General features: G+C 40.0%; 1 protein-coding gene across 2 annotated transcripts in view; it reads left to right on the top strand.

Annotated features, from left to right (window-relative positions):
• Positions 1 to 21,419, top strand: part of LONP2 (lon peptidase 2, peroxisomal) — a 120,525-nt gene that overhangs the window by 56,004 nt on the left and 43,102 nt on the right. For both annotated transcript variants that reach the window (XM_010596137.3, XM_003416345.3), the window contains exons 8-9: positions 7,987 to 8,128; positions 20,806 to 20,956. In XM_010596137.3, coding sequence (XP_010594439.1) covers positions 7,987 to 8,128; positions 20,806 to 20,956 — 293 coding nt within the window. The remainder of the gene's footprint in view (positions 1 to 7,986; positions 8,129 to 20,805; positions 20,957 to 21,419) is intronic.

Consider the following 21,419-nt stretch of genomic DNA (forward strand, 5'->3'; position numbering starts at 1 on the left):
CCTGGGTGGCACAGATGGTTAAACGCTTGACTACTAACCAGAAGGTTAGTGGTTTGTACCCACCCAGAGGCTCCCCAGAAGACGGGCTTGACGACTTACTTCCAAAGGATCACAGCCATTGAAAACCCTATGGAGGGCAGTTCTATTCTGCATACACGGGGTCACCATGAGTCAGAACTGACTTGACAGCAACTGATTGGTTTATCCTTGCACTTTGGACACACTTTCTATCAAAATACATTAAACTGTAAGAAGTATGTCCTGATAAATCTGACATTGTCAGAACCAGATTTGCATGCTTCGTTCATTGGTTTGTTCTCTGGCTGCTCGGATTGGAAGATGCTTGGGAAAGCAGTGGAAACCACGCATCTCATGGTTCAAGGGTTAAGGGTCTCATAGCAGTTGTGAGTAAAGGTACTTACAGTGTATGTGTTAAAAAACATTTTAAAATGTAGGACATTAAAAAATGTAGAAGTCAGGAACAGCTTATAAAGGAATATGATGCAAAAATTTAAAAAAAATACAATGCTTTTTTAGTATCTTATTTTCCATTTGCTCATTTACAGGAATCTTTGGCCTGAGTCAGAGATTGGAAACTGAGAAATTCTTCTATGAGAAATGGTTATTTTTAATCTCTTCTATTTACTCATATATAATTCTTAAGTATTAAAGAAAAATCATTCCAAAGGTTTTTAATAAATAAGCAATGAGGGGGTGCAGTCAGGGCCATTCTTTTTAGCAGTGTAAAAAGAGACTTTGATGCCTCACTTTCTTATTCTCTTGTGTGCCACTAGAGGCTGTCGTTTGCTTTTCATAAAGAAATTGGTGTCATTACTCTGGGACCAGTCTTGGAGAAGCTGGGTCTAGGGCCGACGTCTTCTAATTCTAGCCACAAAGCTTTTGGGATATATTCCCGATTCAAGTGACTTGACTTACACAGTCAGTGTGGTTTTAGTTTTCTTTCTTTTCATATCAGTAGTATGATGGAATTGTTGATGAGATTTGGAGAGTCATTTTGTGTAATTAAGGGTAAGGGTTCATGACATGAAGATAATTTGCCTTTATTTCTTTCCACATTGATGTCAATTATGCAGTTGTTGTTGTGTGCCGTTGAGTCACTTCCAACTCATAGTGACCCTATAGGACAGAGTAGAACTGTTCCAAAGGGTTTCCTAGGCTGTCATCTTCATGGGAACAGATCACTGGGTCTTTTCTCCTGAACACTTGCCAGTGGGTTTGAACCATGGACCTTTCAGTTAACAGCCGAGCGCTTAACCACTGTACCACCAGGGCTTCTTTGATTATGCGATAAAGCTTGGAAAATTCTTATTCGGTGCCTGGCACACAGTCAGCATTCAGTAAAAATTAGCTGTGATTATTATTATGTTAATTCTAAATTCTCAGGACAAATGTAAATTTATAAAGTTCAATATGACTTTATAAACTTAAGTGTTTTTAAAATTGTATTGTAAATTTTTTTATCCTATTCTCAGCATTATTATTTATGTGACACAGTTGTGGGAAAAACTTATTTTTCTGTTACATACTGTGTAATGTCACAGTTCACACCACTTCTTATGAACATTATTGGGTTTAAACAGATCCCTGCTTTAAATATTTACTGGTAGATATAAAATTTTTTTCGCTATTTTTCAAGTGAACATATTTTTGTGTGTGTAACTCTGTTGTTAAGAGAATTAATCTAAAGAAAATAAGTTACTTTCATTTGTAAAAAGAAAGATCCTTTTGTAAAAGGAAGTTTGTGTTATAGTCACCGTTGGCCTGAAGTATTTTTATAAACTTTTTAGAAATACATGGTACAGATGAAGGCTGTGATTGCTGCCATGTATAAGGTATGGGTTTGTCGGTGAATCACTCCCTGGCCACCGCTGTTGCAGACATCTCGTTAAACACTACAGCAGCCTACCTTTGTGCTATCTGTATTCCCCATCTGTCCCCTGAATTATCAAAGCCCAGAGGAGATTTTTATTTGAAAACCTGTTTGGAAACAGGTGGACAGTGAGGTGTGACTGTTAAAGGAAAGGCCAGAGCAGAGTATGTGCTGAATTCAGAGTTACGAATTGAAGGTGAGCGTGAGGAGGGAGAAGAACAGCAAAGAATCACAGCACAACTGTGGGCAGCAGCCAGTGGGAATGGGCTGCTCCGTGGACAGTGGAGGCGTTTTGGAAACACCCAGGGCTTGGCGTTTGAGGACTGGTCACATGCTCACAACCAGCGTTCATGCAAAGTTTTGTTTTTCCTCAGCCCGTGGGTAGGCACCACTGTTCTTCAGCCTTAAAATAACCGAGGAAATATAGAGCTGTTTTACGGTGTTTTCCCTGCTTATTCACTCGCTTTCCCTGTTTTCCCACTTGTGGAACACCAGCCTTTTGCTAGAAGTACCTGTTTATGTGAAGGAGGTGCTAATGAGTTGGAAATTAATTTTAAAAACAACCGAAGGTATTTTTTTTGGACATAGGTGAGAATGTGGGTGGAAGGTGGGGAGGGAAAAGAAAGGCTTGATTTACATTTAAATCTTAAACTAGGAAAATAATGATAATCTGACTGAACATGGGCCCATTGTTTTTGTTTATAGAGTGGTTTAAAGAAAGAATAGTAACGTGGGTGCTCCCTGTTAACTGACGCAGCTCTTCATTCTTCCCAGCATTTCTCACGTGGGTTTACCTCCACTGGGAATTTTCTGTCCACAGAAGCCACAAAATATCTGTTCCCATGTGGCAGTTTTTATAACTTAAATTTTTATATTGAAATGTAACATTTAAATAATTTAAATCAGTTCACAGAAAGTAAATTCAAAATAACCATTTTTTTAGGATGAAATTTTATGAAATCATGTTTACATAATAATTACTTTTCGTTAGCTATTCATTGGTAAAATGTTAATGTTATGATCTATCTCAAAAACATACTTCTTCTTATATCTCAAATCACTGTTGACATTTAACTCTTTGGAAGTACTTTATATAAAATTATACCACTGCAAGCAATCTTTGGTTAGTTTTCAAACAAGATGAGGAAAAAAAAACTGTTTTCCACATTGGTAAATTTTTCATATGTGACCTGAAATGGTGATGTTTTAAATAGATTAGCTGCCTCATTATTAATCTTCACAAGGGAAAAATAACTGAAGCAGCAAGCTTTTCGTACTTTTTTGGTGTGGTATGCTGGACATTTTATGGTCGGCTCGCTGTCTCTGTTAGAACCTGTATTTGCAGACAGCTCCTCTCTCCCTAGCTAAAACCTCAGTTTGTTTTAAGGGCCCAGCCCTAGGCTCCCTCTGTCAGTGTGGCACAGTCAGGCCTAAACTAACCGCTCAGTGTCTGTGTGATGCTGTAGCGATCCAGGGGTGTGTGCCTCTGAAATTCCTAGTGGGTGTAACTGTAGAGATAAAACATAAAAGGCATAAGCTCTGTAGGGCTGGGTTTTATCGTCTATCTTGTACTCCTTTGTATCACTCTGTGACGTTTAACACAGCGTTAAACATGGTATGTGCTCTCTACATGCGTTGTAAATTCATGGAAGATTCAAACTTACATAGTTACGTTTTGGAAGCCATGCGTTCCTTAACATGAGTGCATCCATACAAACTAGCATGTAAAAAGATGTAGGAAGACTGTATTACAGTATGATTTTGTAGGCGTACTGTATTAAATCCCAGCTGCTTAAAGACTGTTTCTCTTTTTGAGATCATCCGCATCTCTTCTAAGGCTTATTACTTTTTCCAGTTTGAAATATATGTATATACACACACCCTTGATAGAAAATCTGGAAAAAAAAAAACTGAGGTTAAAAAAGTCCTTAATGTTTTTCTGCCACTTAGGTATAATCACTCTTAACTTTGGTTTATTTCCTGCCAGACTTCTTTGAGCAGCATTTTTTGCCCCTTTTTAAAAAAGCAACAGAATTATAATCATACTCGACCTTTTTCTGTCAGTGTGAACTTTTTGTAAATATTATTTTAACAATTTGCATTGTAGTCTGTAAGAGCCTCTTATATTGAACGACATGAAAAATTAATGGTGAAATGCCTGTTTTTCTCCCCTCTCTCCATACTGGAAAAGAGGGTGAGTAAGGGGACACTTATCCTGACATTGAGGTGTCACTGGCGGTAACAGACTGGCCGGTCTTGTGGATCACGTTTGATTTGATGTTACCTAGGCATGGGGGCAGAATAGTAAAATAATGGCTTACCATAGGGCTGTAAATACCTCATACTGTATTTCTCTGAGGTTGTTTTCAAAGCACAAACCATTTTTTGGAAAATGCTAATATTGTAACTTAATAATTTTGAACTATGTAGATAGTTTTATTGTTTTTGTATATCTTAAACACTAGTTCAGTAGTCCCACCAAACTCATGTATTGCCTGCAGCAATTACAAGAGAAGTATGAATTCATATATTTTTTAAAAATTAGCATGTTTACTTCAGTTTTAGGAAAAATTTCTGGGTAATCATATATTCAGACCGAATAATAAGATACTGAAGATGTATTCCTTTCCGACTTTGCCGGATTGTGCTGTGGTGCTCTCCAGCTGTTTTAGGGTGGGGAAACAAACCACGGGAGAAGCTTACCGTTTGTGAATGAGCACTGCTAGTTTCTCAGGAGGATATTTTGCTATGCTAATTTGTTAAGAAACGGTTGTGTTTGGTGATGTTGAAAGAAGACATTTTTGTTTTATGTATTGCGGCATTTTTATCACCTGATTCATATTCCACAGCTTTATTCACCATACTCTATACCTTTAGTCAGCGAGTTGCATGCTGCTGTATCTTCTGGCAAAAGACTGTCCTGAATGGAAAAGCGTGTTCAAACAAATTCAGCATATATAAGACTGCATCCTGTATTTTTAAAGTGGTTTCTAACAAATTAAAAAAGTTCTTCTCCTTTAATAAGTAGAAAAAGTGTTTAAATCTTTATTAAATAATCAGTTATCTAACCATGACTGGTTAGATCAGTAATTTTTATTTTCTTTCATTTAAGAAAGAAATGTACTTTCCAGAGAAGCCCAAACCACTGGCCAGTATGTCAAACCCACCATCTTGTTTAGAGTCACTGTGGCAATAAAAGGTAGCAAATTGGGGTATTGGGTGTTCCGTACTTTGATGTGAACTTATGTGATAGACATCTTCAGCAGCCTGTGGTCTCTTTTATTTTTCCAGAAGTGGTGACGGTTGTCTCCTTGGCTCGACCTCTAGAACAGTGGTCCATATATGGGGGATATCGCCTGTGGTTGAGGAACACTGAGGGCCTTGAATGTGCTTGGTGCTATTAAAAGACACTTTTATAAGAGTCGCTTCCATTAAAAGGGACTGAAATGGGACTCAAGTTCAGGTATATCGATTTCTGCTTTTGTACTTGATCCAGGAAGCCAGAAGTGGACTTTAAGTTACCTGTTGCCATCAAGTCAATTCTGACTCATAGCGACTTTATAGGACAGAGTAGAACTGCCCCATAGAGTTTCCATGGAGTGCCTGATGGATTTGAACTGCTGACCTTTTTGGTTAGGAGCCGTAGCACTTAACCACAACATCACCAGGGTTTCCAGTAAACAGGAGATTTAAAAAGCAGTGCCTGGACCTAAGAGGACTTTATGTAGCTGTTACTAATTATAATTAATGTCCTTTGAAAGCTTACTATGTACCTTCACTATGCTGTGCATATATTACCTATGTCCCGTTGTAATCCCTGAGGTTGTCACTGTTATTATTCCCCATTTTACAGGTGAGGAAACTGAGACTTGGGTCAGGTAACTTGACTAATGTAGTATTCAAACACACGTATCACCTGAAGAGTAGGGATAGAAAGGCGCTTTGGGTGCTGGCAGGGTTGTCCTTAAATGGATAGGAGAAACAAGCTTCTATTTGGGAACCGTCTTTGAGCTCTGTGCCCAGTATCTGCTTTGTAGAAGAGGTTGTATACCTGGTACCCATGGATAAAGAGTAAGCATCAACTCAGTTGTAGAGTCAGTAGATGCTGCGGGCACTGCATTGTTGCAAAGATCAGTTTGTGAGAGGTGGTTGGGAAAGGTGTCTTAGAATTGCTGGGTCTTAGGTAGAGTTTACATAGTCAGGGAGAGTATTAAGTGCAGGAAGGCACTGTGTTAACAGTTAAAAGAAAAAAAAAGGCACAAGGACTGTGGTAGGATATTTGTGGTGGCTGAAGCAAGACAGGAATGGCAATGAGTTGGGAAGGTGGGGGGAGCAGATTGGGAGGAACCTTAAATCCCAGACAAGGGTGTTTTCTCCTTATTCTGTAGGCTCTGGGGACCAGTGGAAAGTTTGTGAGGAGTTGTTTGTACACGGTGATTAGTATCTAGGTTTCTACTTGGTCTGTGGAAAGGGTCCTGCCTAGAATATTATTTCCTTCATGACTTTATGTCTAGAACTGCCAATACCTGATTTTGAAGTCTACCCATCAGTAACAGTAAGGAAAGAGAAAGAAAATGGGGCAGGAAATGACCCATAGAGGTTTTGAGATTTAAAAAAAAAAAAAAATTCCATTCACTACTGCTCTTAAAAGGCAGAGTAATGGCAAATCTGTAAGTTTTCTAGAGAAGTAATTTCCAAGAATTTATTAACTTTGAGTCTTGTCCCGCATCATGTGAAAATCATGAATGTACTAATTCCTTATTGCAAGGGGGCAGTGTTCACTGTATTTGGTTCCAGTGCCTTGTTCACCTTCCCCGGATGAAAGGCATTCCCACAGTATTTTTCAAGGCCTTCTTGTCTTTTCAAAGGTCACTCTGTTCCTTCTGTTCTACTTTATACCAGTCACGTGGCAGAATCGAGGCCTGGCCTGTGAACCGCTTTGTGCAGACCATGAGATACATGCCGCTGCTCCACTTAGCACTGATGCACTTCTCCTGGGCGGTCAGCCCCAGCCCCGGATGCCTTTTCAGAAACAGCCTTTGTTTTGCACGTGGCTTAGGCAGCAAGGCTGTAATTAAACTCAGTAAATTGCTGCTTAAAATAAAGTTTTTGCCAGCTTTGTAAGAGAGGCACTTTTTTTTCACTTTGACACACATCTGTTTTTAAATCATTCCACACTCTGAGTCTGTTATAATTATGTAGATAATTCTTGTTTAAATGCAATAAAGCAGCCTCTAACGTTTTAATGCCCAACAAATTATCTGGGTGAACTTGGTTATGCCAATTAGTGCATGTGGGGAGGACACAGTTTTTCAAAAGACCAGAATTAGTGGAATTTTGGTATGAATACTGTTAAGCCCAAATCCTCTTACTAACCCCAAATCCATTAATAGTAGATTATTGCCTCAGAAAATACACGTTTGGATTCTTCCCTTCTCCACCCCTCTGCTCTCCTTCCTCCCTCTCTCTGTTTTTTCTGTTTTGAGTGGCCCTGTGAACCAGTTGTAATCTCCTTTATGGAGACAATATTGCCTTAGCCTGCCCTGAGGCAGCCATTTTAGTATATAAAGAGGTGGTTGTGTTGGAGGCAGGGTCTCTGAAAAATCATGAAAAACATGGGAATTAATTCATGGGGCCCTTTGAGCATTTTCGGATCTTGAAGAATAAGAACCGTAATTGTGTGACTTATGTCCAGTGCTCTTCCATTTCACCAAGTGGCCAAAATGAAGTCAGTCCTTTCGGTGTCATGGGAAATTGCAACCAGACTTCAATGGGAAATAAGGTGAGAATTGAATCAGATAACTTGATGCATCGTCCAAAAACCAGACCAGTTGCTGTCAAATCCATTCCAACTCATAGCAACCCTGTGTGTGTCGTCATAGATCCGTCTGCCATAGGGTTTTCATGGCTTATTTTTAAGACGTAGATTGCCATGCATTTCTTCTGAGGCATCTCTAGATGGACTGAAACTGCAAACCTCCTGGGTACATTAACTCTTGGCACAGCCCAAGGGACTGCTTTATTACAGGGCTTCCTGAATGGTGTGGCCTTTGCCTCAACGTCTCACTGTTGTGCATATGTTCCTTCCTTCCTAGGCGCACCTATGTTGGCAGCATGCCTGGCCGTATAATCAACGGCTTGAAGACTGTTGGCGTTAACAATCCAGTGTTCCTGTTAGATGAGGTCGACAAACTGGGGAAAAGCTTACAGGGCGATCCTGCCGCAGCTCTTCTTGAGGTAAGATTTAGGAAGCACCACGTCTGCAGTCACACTGGGAGGAGGTAATCACATCAAGCGCTGTCTGTGTTTTTGTATTCTGAAATCTGAAACAATTTGATATTTAAATTAAAATGTCTTGGAGGTTTCTTTTTCCTCTTTTTCTAGTAATTCTCCCTGTTTCTTTTTCTTTTTTTTCCCCTAATCAAGGAGTTTGGCAAAATTTTGTGCATGTTTATCATTCAGAGACCAGTAGCCCTGCAAGCTCATTACAAAAAACAGCAAGCAAGTCCCCTTCTTAGTGACCCCGTTTTCTTCTCTGCACTTTGACCTGTGATTAGCTCCAGTCTCAAGAATAGCATGGCCATGTTGCTACATCCTGATTTTTCAGTTTTCAGCCTTACCTATTGACTCCCCCCAAGGAGATGAGAATTTTGCTGTCTGTCCTGCCTCTGCCCCCACTGTACCATTTTTATACTCCCATTCTCCCAGTGTAATTTTATTGTGATTTTGTTAAATCATTATTGAGTACATTATTGTTGTTGTTAGGTGCCGTCGAGTTGGTTCTGACTCATAGCAACCCTGTAGAATAAAGTAGAACTGCCCCATAGGGTTTCCAGGGAGCAGCTGGTGGATTTGAACTGGCGACCATTTGGTTAGCAGCCAGGCTCTTAACCACTGCACCACCAGGGCTTCATTTACATTATTATTGATTATGTAAATAGTTTTCACAGCTGAGCTCTCTGATAAACTATTCTACTTTTCTTTTCCTGTCCCTCTTTTTTTTTCCTGTACATGTTTTTTTAATCTCCTTAGAGTTACTACTTTTCCTGTTTCTTTTTGTTTCTTCACCTGTTGTCTAATTCTTCCTTCAAGACACTCAGACCTTTAGGTGTTCAGTCAGTTTTGTCTTCTGTGTTTTCTGTGTGGTACATAGCCGTCTTCCTAGGATACCCCCTCACCGCTCCCCAGGTTGGATGTCTTGTTCCTTGTATTCCATTTCTTCCTCTTCCTTGGTTTATTCCTGCATTTTTGTGATGTTAATCCCCCAGGAGCTTCCTGAGAAAGCTTGTGTGACAAGTAAATGCTTTCAGACTCTGCATATCTGCATTTCTGTGCTTCCGTCATACTTGATTGATAGCTGGACTGGATTAGAATCTTAGCGGGAAATAATTTTATTTTGAGGACATTTCTCCATTGCTTTCCAGTTTCCAGTGTTGCTGTTGATAAGGCTTAAGCCATTGTGGTTCCTATCCTTCATGACCTATTTTACTCTCAGAGAAGTTTCATGATCTTTCTTTTTTAGTCTCTTTATCCTAGTGTTCTTAAATTTCACAATAAAACCACCTTGGCATGGACCTTGTTTTACCTATGTTTGCTGGGCTCTTTGAAGATTCTTTGAGTTGGAAAACCCTGTCTTTTGGTTCTGGAACATTTTCTTGAAGTCTTTTGTTTATGATTTTCTCCTCTTCACATTCGTGGATCTCCTGTTACTTGGGTGTTAGATCTTTGATTTTCTTATCCTTTCTTTCCTGTTATTCATCTCTTTTATTTTTGTTCTACTTTCTGAATACTTCCTCAGCTTTTTCTTTTAATCCTCCTATGAGTTTACCATTTCTGCTACCATATTTTTAATTTCAGAGAACTTATTTTTAATTCTCTGCCTATTCTTTTTATAGTGTCTTACTCTTGTTACACAGTTGTAATATGTTCTCTTTGTGAGAAAGATGCTGATAAGTTTTTTTTTTTTTTTCCTTTGTGCTTCTTTTATCTGTTTTTTGTTGGATATTTCTTTTTATCTCTGTCTTTTATGTTAGAGTCTTTCGTTAGATGTCTGGTAGTTTGTGTCTGTCTATTTGTATTTAATAGTGAGGAACTAAAAAGCTCATTGGAAGCTGTGAACATATGAGCCAGGGTTATTGACTGTGAGCTTCACAATAGGGCCATCTGGCTGGACTGTGAGGTTAAGGAACTTCCTATAGCAATAATTTTAGGTTTTCTTCTTCACTTGGTTAAATTCTTCAGGGAATACCCTTCAAGTCTCTTGCCTTGGGAACAAAGGGCTGGCTGTCAGCATTCTGGGAACCAGTTGGGGGTGGGGAGAGCATCTCCACGTTCAGTATTCCCTGTGTATGTTTGCCCTGGTGGCGCAGATGGTTAAGCTCTTGGCTGCTAACCAAAAGATTGGTAGTTCGAGTCCACCCAGAGGTGCCTCAGAAGAAACATCTGGCTGTCTGCTTCCCAAAAATCAGCTATCGAAAGCCATATGGAGCACAGTTCTGCTCCGACACACATGGGGTCACCATGAGTCAGCATGGCCTCCAGGGCAGTTTTTTTGATGTATGCACTCACAGGAGCCCTAGCGTCCAGCACAGTGCGTGCTCTGCCCAGCTGTGCCTGGCATCCCCTGTGCAGGGAGCTGCTGTTTGGCCTTGTTAAGAAGATAAAGCTCCAGTATTTTGCTCAGGTGGGAAGGGACCTGGAAACTGCCTTCTGCCTAAATTTACTTCAACCAGTCCTCTTTATTCTAGCACCTCTGACCCTCCCTTCACCCTCGCTTAGGTAAAATGTTACTAATATTCAAATTGACTTATAAAATTGAGGGGAAAAGTTGATTTATGAAAGTTTTTATTTTTTCCTTGTTTATTTTCTTGTATTTAGTTCTCTCAGGCTTCCTGTTTTGTTTTTGTAATCTTCTCTGAGCAGGATGGCCTGGAACATGTGTTTTGTAAGCAGGGAGACCGTACATTCTGGTTGTCTGGCACAGTCACAGTTTATGCCTGATTATTCATTGCTCCCCCTTCCAGTCTCAGAAATTAGTCCTGTTTGGACAAGAAAAAATAGTTACCCTATTTAAAAGCCCCAGAGCTTGGAGTGGATTGGTTTGGTGGGGTTGGCTTGGTTCATTTGTATTGTAAGATAATTCTTTTCTGGCTTGGTAACTGGTTTGTTCACTCTTCAGTGGTATGAACAGTAACCTAGTGAACATCATTTAAGATTTTAGTGGTTTCTTAGATAATAACTTTGAGCTTTCAGCTTATTTCATGGTAGGCATTTTCAGATAACCTGACCAATTTCTCCCATTAGATACTGGTGTCTATCCTGTGTAGAAAAGAATTTAAGGGTTAATTTCCTGACAGTTATGTTTCTCAACAGACTGTTTTTGAGAGTCCTGAAGCACATCCACCAGAGACAGCCTCACAAGTAGTAGGAGATGATTAAGCCCCCTGTCTGTTTGTTCGGTTATTAAATAGTATTTTAGATCTTCACATAGTGGGTTTGTAGGGATACAAAAATATTTGTTGTTGGTCTTTGTTAATAAGCAGCTGGTATAATGATATTTTGTTGCCATTGTAGAACTTGGTGTTCATTTTTTTCAGAATTGATTTATTAATATTCCAAAATAGAAGTAGGAAAGCCCCAAATGATACCTCACAGTAGATGCCACAGTAGTTTAATTATGAATAGCATCAGTTCCTTATAGACTGTGGTGCTTAGAATTAAGCAAGATAAAGTTACAGAAGTACGGAGTCTTATCTTGGCAAATCACCTAGCCTTCTCCTCCTTCCCACCTGCCCAGATCTTGGACAGATACCTCCATATCTCATAGATGCTTGAGAAGATTAAATCCGAATATATGTAAAGTGTTCTATAAACTTTACCCTACACTACAGATGTTACTTTAATATCCATTGGTATTTCTTCTGTGTCCAAGGTGAAAGCCACTTGCTGTTTCCATTGCAACAGACCCACCCAAATGAAAAAAAAAAGTTCAGTTACTCAGATACCTGTATACCAATGTTCATTACCACATCATTCACGATAGTCAGAAGGTGGAAAAAACCCAAGTGTCCATCAACAGATGAATCAGTAAACAAAACTTGATGTATGCATACAAATATAGTATTATCAAGCCATGAAAAGGAATGAAGTTCTGATCATTCTTAGACATGGATGAACGTTGAAAACCATGCTGAGTGAAATAAGACACAAAAGGACAAATACTGTATGAGCCCACTTGTATGAAATATCTAGAATAGGGAAATGCATAGAGACAAAAGTCTGTTAAAGGTTAACAGGGTTTTGGGGGATGGGGAGTTATATTGCTTAAGGGATACTGTTTCTGAAATGGATAGTGGCGGTGGTGCACAATATTGTGGATGTCATTAATGTCACTGAACTGTATACTTAAAAGTGGTTAAAATGGCAAACTTTTCATTTCATGTATATATATATTTGGTTCTTCGTTTCTGTTGATAGCCACAATAAAAGTAAAAAGAAAGAAAAAAAGTACTGAGTCTCCTGATTCATGAACATAGTATATCTCTCCATTTATTAGGTCTTGTTTACTTTCCCTCAGCAATGTTTTATGGCATTCAACATACAGGTCTTATACTTCATTTGTCAAATTTATCCCTGTATATTTGATATTTCTTGATGCTATTTTAATATCAATTTCTGATTGTTGCTAGCATATAGAAAAGGTAGGACTGAATTTTTTGTATGTCGACCTTTGCAGTGCAACAGGTTTCTCTTTCTGGCCCTAGATTTGTAGTTCTGCCAAGATGATTCACTAGGCCACAATCTTGCAAAGAGTTTGGTTAGTCTGTAGTCAACTATGCAAATAGGGGGTGTAAAACCACCCAATAGGATTAAGCGAGCTTGTGGAAATTGGTCGATTACTATGCAAATTAAATGATTGTGGTTTACTGAGAGGATTGGTCAGTTTTGCCATCCTGTAAGGGCCATTCTCACAGAGGTTGAGGGGGACCTCACTGCCCTCAAGAAGAGTCTTTTAAAGTGTACAATTCAGTGATATTTAGTATATTCCAGAGTTGCTCAGTCGACACTGTACCTATTAGCTGTCACTCCCCATTCCTCCCTCCTACAAGCCAGTGACAACCACTATCTACTTTCTGTCTCTGGATTTGCCTTTTCTGGACATAGCATATAAATGGAGTCATATAATATGCGGCCTTTTGTGACTGGCCTGTCACTTAACATCATGTTTTCAAGGTTCCTCCATGTAACATGTATCAATACTTCATTCCTTTATATATTCCATTGTCTGGATATCCATTCAGCAATTGATGGATGTTTGAATTGTTTTCACTTTTTCGCTATTATGAATAATACTGTTAAAATCATTTGTGTACTGGTGTTTGTATAGATGTACATTTTTAGTTCTCATGGGTACATGTATCTAGCAGTAGAGTCGCTGGATCACAACATTTAACATTTTGAGGAACTGCCAAAGTGGCTACACCATATTACAGTCCACCAGCAAGGACGAGGGTTCCAGTTTCTCTGCATCCTTGCCAGTACTTGTTGCTGTCTGTCTTTTTTATTTTAGCCATACTAAAAAAAAAAAAAAAAAAACCTACTAGTGGATGTGAAACTTTGTCTCATTGTGGTTTTCATTTGCATTTCCCTAATGACTGACACTTATTGGCTATTTGTGTATCTTTTTGTATATGGAGTCCTTTGCCCATTTTTAATTGGGTTGTTTGTATTTTTATTGTTAAGTTCTTTATATATTCCGGCTACAAGTTGCTTATCAGATTTATGATTTGCAAATATTTCCTCCCATTTTGCTTTTTTAACATGGTTATGATAACAGCGTTTAAGTCTTTTTCTAAGAGCATCTGTGCTTCCTCAGGAACAGTTCATTGACTGCCTTTTTTCCTGTCCAATGGGCCATACTTTGTGGTTCTTTGTATGTCTAATAATTTTTTTGTTGAGAAATAGACATTCAAAATAATGTAATTATATTTAAGTAATATAACAGGTATCCTCATCCTGAGAGTTTTTGTTATCGTTGCTATTTACTTGCTCGTTTAGTGATTTTCTTAGGTTTATTCTGTAAAGCCTATTCTTTGTCATGTGTGGCCATTGAAGTTTGCTCAGTTAGCTTAGTGTTCAGGTAGTGACTAGACAGAGACTTCCTTAGATGCCTGAACCAGTAAGTCTCCCACTCTTTGCTGAGGTACTCTGTATGTGTATGTTGAGGCATGCCTTTAGCACTTGGGAAAGTAGTTTACAACTCTGCCTTAGCCTTCACCTCCTGCTTTTGCAGAGCCTCACAGGTGAGATATTAGGGCCTTCTCACGTCTTTCCTGGTCATGTTTAGAGCCCTGCACATAAACAAGGCTTTCTAGAGTCCCGGGAATATGTCAGAGCTTTTTGAACCCTCCTTTGAATATCTCATTCTTCTGCTTTTTTCTTTTAAGCCTTTTGGTCAGCTGTTGTTGGATCTGACAGGTATCATTGCCCCAGGCAGTGAAATGTTAAACAGTTGTTATTGACAAATGCCCTGGGAGATAGAACTGTTTGCACAGCGCATTCTCTGAGTCAGGTCAGATAAAGACAAAACCCATTGCCATCAAGTCAATTCCTACTCATAGTGACCCTGTAGGACAGAGTAGAACTGCCCCATAGGGTTTCCAGGGCTACGTATCATTACAGAAGCACACTGCTGCAACTTTCTTTTGTAGAGTGGCTGATGGGTTCGAACTGCTGACCTTTCAGTTAGCAGCTGAGCGCTTAACCATTGAGCCATCATTGTTGTCAGGTGCTGTCGAATCCCTTCCGACTAATAGCAACCCTGTATACAACAGAATGAAACACTGCCCGGTCATGCACCACCCTCACAATTGTTGCTATGCTTGAGCTCATTGTTGCAGCCACTGTGTCAATCCATCTCGTTGAGGGTTTTCATCTTTTTTCCCTGACCCTCTGCTTTACCAAGCATGATGTCCTTCTTCAGGTACTGATCCCTCCTGACAACATGTCCAAAGTATGTAAGACGCAGTCTTGCCATCCATGCTTCTCAGGAGCACTCTGGTTGCACTTCTTCTAAAACAGATTTGTTAGTTCCTCCGGCTGTCCATGGCATATTCAGTATTCTTCGCCAACACAATTCAAAGGCATCCTTTCTTAGGTCTTCCGTACACATCGTTCAGCTTTCGCATGCATATGAAGTAATTGAAAATACCATGGCTTGGTTCGGGCACACCTTAGTCCTCAAGGTGACTTCTGTGCTTTTTAACACTTTAAAGAGATCTCTTATAGCTGATTTGCCCAATGCCATGCGCCTTTTGATTTCTTGACTGCTGCTTGCATGGGGGTTGATGGTGAATCCAAGTCAAATGAAATCCCTGACAACCTCAGTTTTTTCTCCGTTTATCTTGATGTTGCTTATTGGTCCAGTTGTGAGGATTTTTGTTTTATGTTGAGGTGCAATCCATACTGAAGGCTGTGGTTTTTGATCTTTATCAGTAAGTGCTTCAAGTCCTCTTCACTTTCAGCAAGCAAGGTTGTGCCATCTGTGTATTGCAGGTTGTTAATGAGTCTTCCTCCAATCCTGATGCCTCGTTGTTCTTCATATAGTCCAGCTTCTCAGGGTATTTGCTCAGCGTATAGATTGAATAGGCTGTGAAAGGACACAGCCCTGATGCACACCTTTCCTGACTTTAAACCGTGCAGTATCCCCTTGGTGTGTTCGAATGACCTCCTCGTGATCCATGTGCAGATTCCTCATGAGCACAATTAAGTGTTCTAGAATTCCCATTTTTTGCAGTGTTATCCATAATTTGTTATGATTCACACAGTCGAATGCCTTAGCATAGGCAATAAAACAGAGGTGAACATCTTTGTGGTACTCTCTGTTTTCAGCCAGGATCCACCTGACATCAGCAATGGTATCTCTGGTTCCACGTCCTTTGCTGAATCCGGCTTGAATTCCTGACAGTTCCCTGTCGATACACTGCTGCAGCTGTTTTTGAATGATCTTCAGCAAAATTTTGCTTGCTTGAGATATTAATGATATTGTTCAATAATTTCCGCATTCAGTTGGATCACCTTTCTTGGAAATAGGTATAAATTGGGCCATTAGGGCTCCTCAAATAAAGACAAATCCTGAGAACAGAGCTTTTCCAAGAAGCTGCCAGACAGGTCAAATATGACAGCTCTCTGGCTGTGGGGCTTTGGGGGACCTTTCTGCCCCCTACAGTGGCTGCTTGGCTACTGGTTTCCGTAGCTACTTTATTTGTACAGCTTTCGAGGGCTGCAGCGGAGCTGGGAAGAAGGAGATGGGAGTAGAGCGGGTTGACACAGTGCAAAACTCACTGCGTTTACCGAGGCTCCCCTGTTTTTCTTCAGTAAACGCTTCAGGGAGTGTTGAGCCTTTGGTTATTTGCCAGCATTCTGAAAAAGTTGATTTCGAACATTTTTGACAGGTTCTCCTTGCTTTTCATGGAGGAGCGGATTTTCAGAGGTACTAACTTTGGCATTTTAGAAGTGCTTCCTCGCAGTTAGTTTTAAACCTCTGCTTAAATGATTTCAGTGCTTACCTCCTAGCCTTTTTTGTGAAGAGGGAACATATCTTCAGGTTATTTTTTTCAAGGATTTGTGAGTGGGTTATGTTTTGAGGCCTTTTATATTTAAGGCCTTTTTGTTGTCTGCAACTATAATTTCCAAACATCTAGTTCACATACCCTATCAAGAAAAAATTTAGAAAACATGCCCCCATAAATAAATGTGTGTGTGTATGTGCACATGGGCACACACCACCAAGCCAGCTAACTGAAAGAGATCCATATATGTGCGTATTCCAAAGAAAGGTGATCCAGCGGAATGCAAAAATTATCGAACAATATCATTAATATCACACATAAGTAAAACTCTGCTGAAGATCATTCAGATATGGTTGCAGCAGAATATTGATGGAGAGCTGGCAGAAATTCAAGCTAGATTCAGAAAAGAATGTGGAACGAAGGATATCATTGCTGATGTCAGGTGGATACTGGCTGGAAGCAGAGAATACCAGAACACTTCACTGGGCTCACGTAGAACCTGTACATAGACCAAGAGGCAGTCATTCGAACAGAACAAGGGGCTACTGCATGGTTTAAAATCGGGAAAGGTGTGCATCAGGGTTGTATCCTTTCACCATACTTTTTCAGTCTGCATGCTGAGCAAATAAGCCAAGAAAGTGAACTGTATGAAGACAAATGTGGAATCAGGCTTGGAGGAAAGCTTATAACAACCTGCGTTATGCAGATGATACAACCTTGCTTGCTGGAAGTGGAGAGGACTTGAAGCTCTTACTGATGAAGATCAAAGACCACAGCCTTACATTTCAGCATAAAGAAAACAAAAATCCTCACAACTTGGCCCATAAACAGTATCATGATAAACAGAAAATACTGACATTGTCAAGGATTTCATTTTGCTTGGATTCACAATCAACACCCGTGGAAGCAGCATTCAAGAAATCAAACAACGCATTGCTTTGGGCAGGCAAATCTGCTGCAAGATACCTCTTTAAAGTGTTAGAAAACAAAAATGTCACTTTGAAGACTAAGCTGGGCCTCACCCAAGCCGTGGTATTTTCAGTCGCTTCATATGCATACAAAAGCTGGCCGATGAATAAGGGAGACCGAAGAAGAAATAGTGCATTTGAATTATGGTGTTGGTGAAGAACATCCAATATACTATGGACTGCCAGAAGAACAAACAAATCTATCTTGGAAGAAGCACAGCCAGAATGCTTCTTAGAAGCAAGGATGGTGAGACTTTGTCTTACGTACTTTGGACGTGTTCTCGGGAGGGATCAGTCCCTGGAGGAGGACATGATGCTTGGTAGAGTAGAGGGCCGGCTAAAAACAGGAAGACCTTCAATGAGATGGATTGGCACAGTGGCAGCGACAGTGGGCTCAAACAAAAAGTGACTACTACCAGGAAACTCCTCCCCCTCTTCCCCCACTTTCCCCTGGTAAGCAGTGATGAATGTTAGTCTCTGTAGATTTACCTGTTCGTGTCATTTCATAAAAATGAGAACATGCAGTATTTGACTCTTTGTGATTGGCTTATTTCGTTCAACATAATGTCCTCCAGATTAATCCATGTTGTAAGGTGTTTCAGGAATTCATTTTCTTTTTCACTGAGTAGTATTCCGTCGTATGTATTTACCACATTTTACTTATCCATTCTTTCATTGATGGGCACTTAGGTTGTTTCCGTATTTTTGCTGTTGTGAGTAGTTTAGACAAAGGTGTGCCTATGTCTGTCTGTGTCACTTCTATGAGGTCACTAGGCTATGTACCTAGGAGCGGAATTGCTGGCTCATATGCCCGCTCTACCTCTAGCTTGTTGAGTGTCCCATAATGCATTTTAAAAGACCTGATTCATAGTTCAGAAACACTGTTTTATTAATTTTCCTACTTTTTCTAACACCAGTGTCTTAAATCTTTAAGGGAAAGAAAAAAAATTACTTCATTTGAACAGGACTGACAGACATTTCCAAAACATATCCAACATTTATGTATTAAATTTAATTAGTACCATTGAAGAATATATTTTTTATTTAACTAGATAAATAGGTTTAACTAAGATTGCCATATTTTCTATATATAAATTACCAGCTTTTAGATAATTGATAGACAGTAAGATTACTCTAACAAATTCTATACTGAACATAATTCAGATTTTCTTTGAGGATGTGAAAGGATCTTATTTTTATAAGCCTCAAACATAAAGTTTTGTGAAAACAAGAACATTAGAGCTTTCTGGGAATTGTATTCTAGATAAATACTGAGTTTTCAATAATAGTATTCGTAGTTCAAGATTATGTGTAAAGGGCCTCAAATTAAAACCATCTTATGGAAATTTTAAAAAATAAATAAAACTTCAGGAAGGCAATCAGAAGCAAGAAAAGCTGTTTATAAAGTGATATTCTGATGGGTTAAGTATTTTAGTCATTTTACTTCTTTTTTGACTGTATGTTTGCCCTATTTATATCTGTACTGTTTTGGTGTAAATGAAAGTGGTGATCATCTTCAAGGCTCAGAACATGCAAAAGGCAGGAGGTGCCGCCTTCCAAGTCCTGTGCAGGCCTAGCAGCAGCGAGTGGCTGCGTGTGAAGCACTTGAGAGGTAACCTGAAGAAGATATAAACCAAAAAACCCACTGCCGGCGAGTCAATTCTGACTCAGCAACCACACAGGACAGAGTAGAACTGCCCCATAGGGTTTCCAAGGAGTGGATAGTGCAGATTCCAACTTCGACCTTTTAGTTAGCAGCTGAGCTCTTAACCACTGCACCACTAGGGCTCCAAAAAAGACACAGTCTCTTTAGTATATAGTTGCTGAGTATTTTGAAATTGTAATTGATAAGTTATGTAATTTATCCAATGTATTTTGCCCATTAAAACAGTAAGATGTTGCTTTAAGGTCTTTTTAAAAAGTGCCTTCTTCCTTGTGTGTATCAGTTTACTAGTTTACTCTTATTTGGCATTCCCCTTTCAGTTAAAGAACTTATACCAGACCACCTAGTAATAACTTCAGGAGGAATGCCATGATTATTACTTTACCTGCTGTCTAGGAATTTCAAAATACATGTATAAATTCCCGTAGCAGTTAAAATACGGAGTGTTACCAAGGTGGAGACCGGCTCTGCAGGGTTAGTAATTTATGGTCACACAGTAAGTCATTAACAGATTTAAGAAAAAAGCTTGAAAGGGTAATTTTTGCTTCTTTGTACTTTTATGTGTTTTCTAAATTTTTGACTTGAACATTTTTCATGAAGAAACAAGTATTTAGAGTGTGGAGCGTGCAAGGAATGAAGCCTGGGTTTCAGGGTTCTCCCGTTTCCCACACTGACCAACCGTAGTGAGCAGAAGCCCAGGTTTCAGGGTTCTCCCGTTTCCCACACTGACCAACCGTAGTGAGCAGAAGCCCAGGTTTCAGCCTTCTCCATATTTCCACACTGAGCTACCGTAGTGAGCAGAAGCCCGGGTTTCAGCCTTCTCCATATTTCCACACTGAGCGACCGTAGTGAGCAGAAGCCCGGGTTTCAGCCTTCTCCATATTTCCACACTGAGCGACCGTAGTGAGCAGAAGCCCAGGTTTCAGCCTTCTCCATATTTCCACACTGAGCGACCGTAGTGAGCAGAAGCCCAGGTTTCAGCCTTCTCCATATTTCCACACTGAGCGACCGTAGTGAGCAGAAGCCCAGGTTTCAGCCTTCTCCATATTTCCACACTGAGCGACCGTAGTGAGCAGAAGCCCAGGTTTCAGCCTTCTCCATATTTCCCACACTGAGCGACCGTAGTGAGCAGAAGCCCAGGTTTCAGGGTTCTCCCGTTTCCCACACTGACCAACCGTAGTGAGCAGAAGCCCAGGTTTCAGGGTTCTGCTGTTTCCCACACTGACTAACCGTAGTGAGCAGAAGCCCAGGTTTCAGGGTTCTCCCGTTTCCCACACTGACCAACCGTAGTGAGCAGAAGCCCAGGTTTCAGGGTTCTGCTGTTTCCCACACTGACTAACCGTAGTGAGCAGAAGCCCAGGTTTCAGGGTTCTCCCGTTTCCCACACTGACCAACCCTGGTGAGCAGAAGCCCAGGTTTCAGCCTTCTCCATATTTCCACACTGAGCGACCGTAGTGAGCAGAAGCCCGGGTTTCAGCCTTCTCCATATTTCCCACACTGAGCGACCGTAGTGAGCAGAAGCCTGGGTTTCAGCCTTCTCCATGTTTCCACACTGACTGTAGTGAGCAGAAGCCCAGGTTTCAGTGCTCTCGTTTCCCAAACAGCATAATGAGCAGAAGTACCAGCCTTAGTAACACATTATGTATGTTTTAACTTACACAGCTTTCTATTGGAACTACTGAATTTGCTTAAATGTTTTTTGTTCTTTCCTAGGTGTTGGATCCCGAACAAAACCATAACTTCACGGATCATTATCTAAATGTGGCCTTTGACCTTTCCCAAGTTCTTTTTATAGCTACTGCGAACACCACGGCCACGATTCCACCTGCCTTGCTAGATAGAATGGAGATCATACAGGTTCCAGGTGCTTGATTAGCAACAGAATCCCTATTTGGTGTCCTTGCCTTTCAGAGCGTAAGCCTTTAACGTTGGTCATGCAGTGGAGTTCCAAGTAAAGAATTTGACTTACCGGTGTATAACCTTCCAAAGTGCTGAGTCTGCTTTATAAACCAGGATTTATGTAGATTCAGAGTCTGGAAGAACAAACTTTGTCTGTTTGTTGTTTTGAACCGTGACAGCTAAGAATATGTGTATGTTCTGCAAGACATTATTTGAGCATTAAAGAATGATCACTCCTTGTGGAAAATAAGACATTTTTCTTCAAAGCACTTTCTAAAATTATAGTTGAAAATTAATTTATTTCTTCATTCAGTGACTCAAAAGTAAAAATAGGTCTTCACCCAATCAATTTAGCTCCTAGTCTGTCAGACTGTGATGTTTCTGCCATCTCCCTGGGAAAGTGTTACATAATCATTTATCCTCGTTAA

This window comes from Loxodonta africana, chromosome 21 (assembly GCF_030014295.1).
Source record: "Loxodonta africana isolate mLoxAfr1 chromosome 21, mLoxAfr1.hap2, whole genome shotgun sequence".
Lineage (NCBI taxonomy): Eukaryota > Metazoa > Chordata > Mammalia > Proboscidea > Elephantidae > Loxodonta > Loxodonta africana.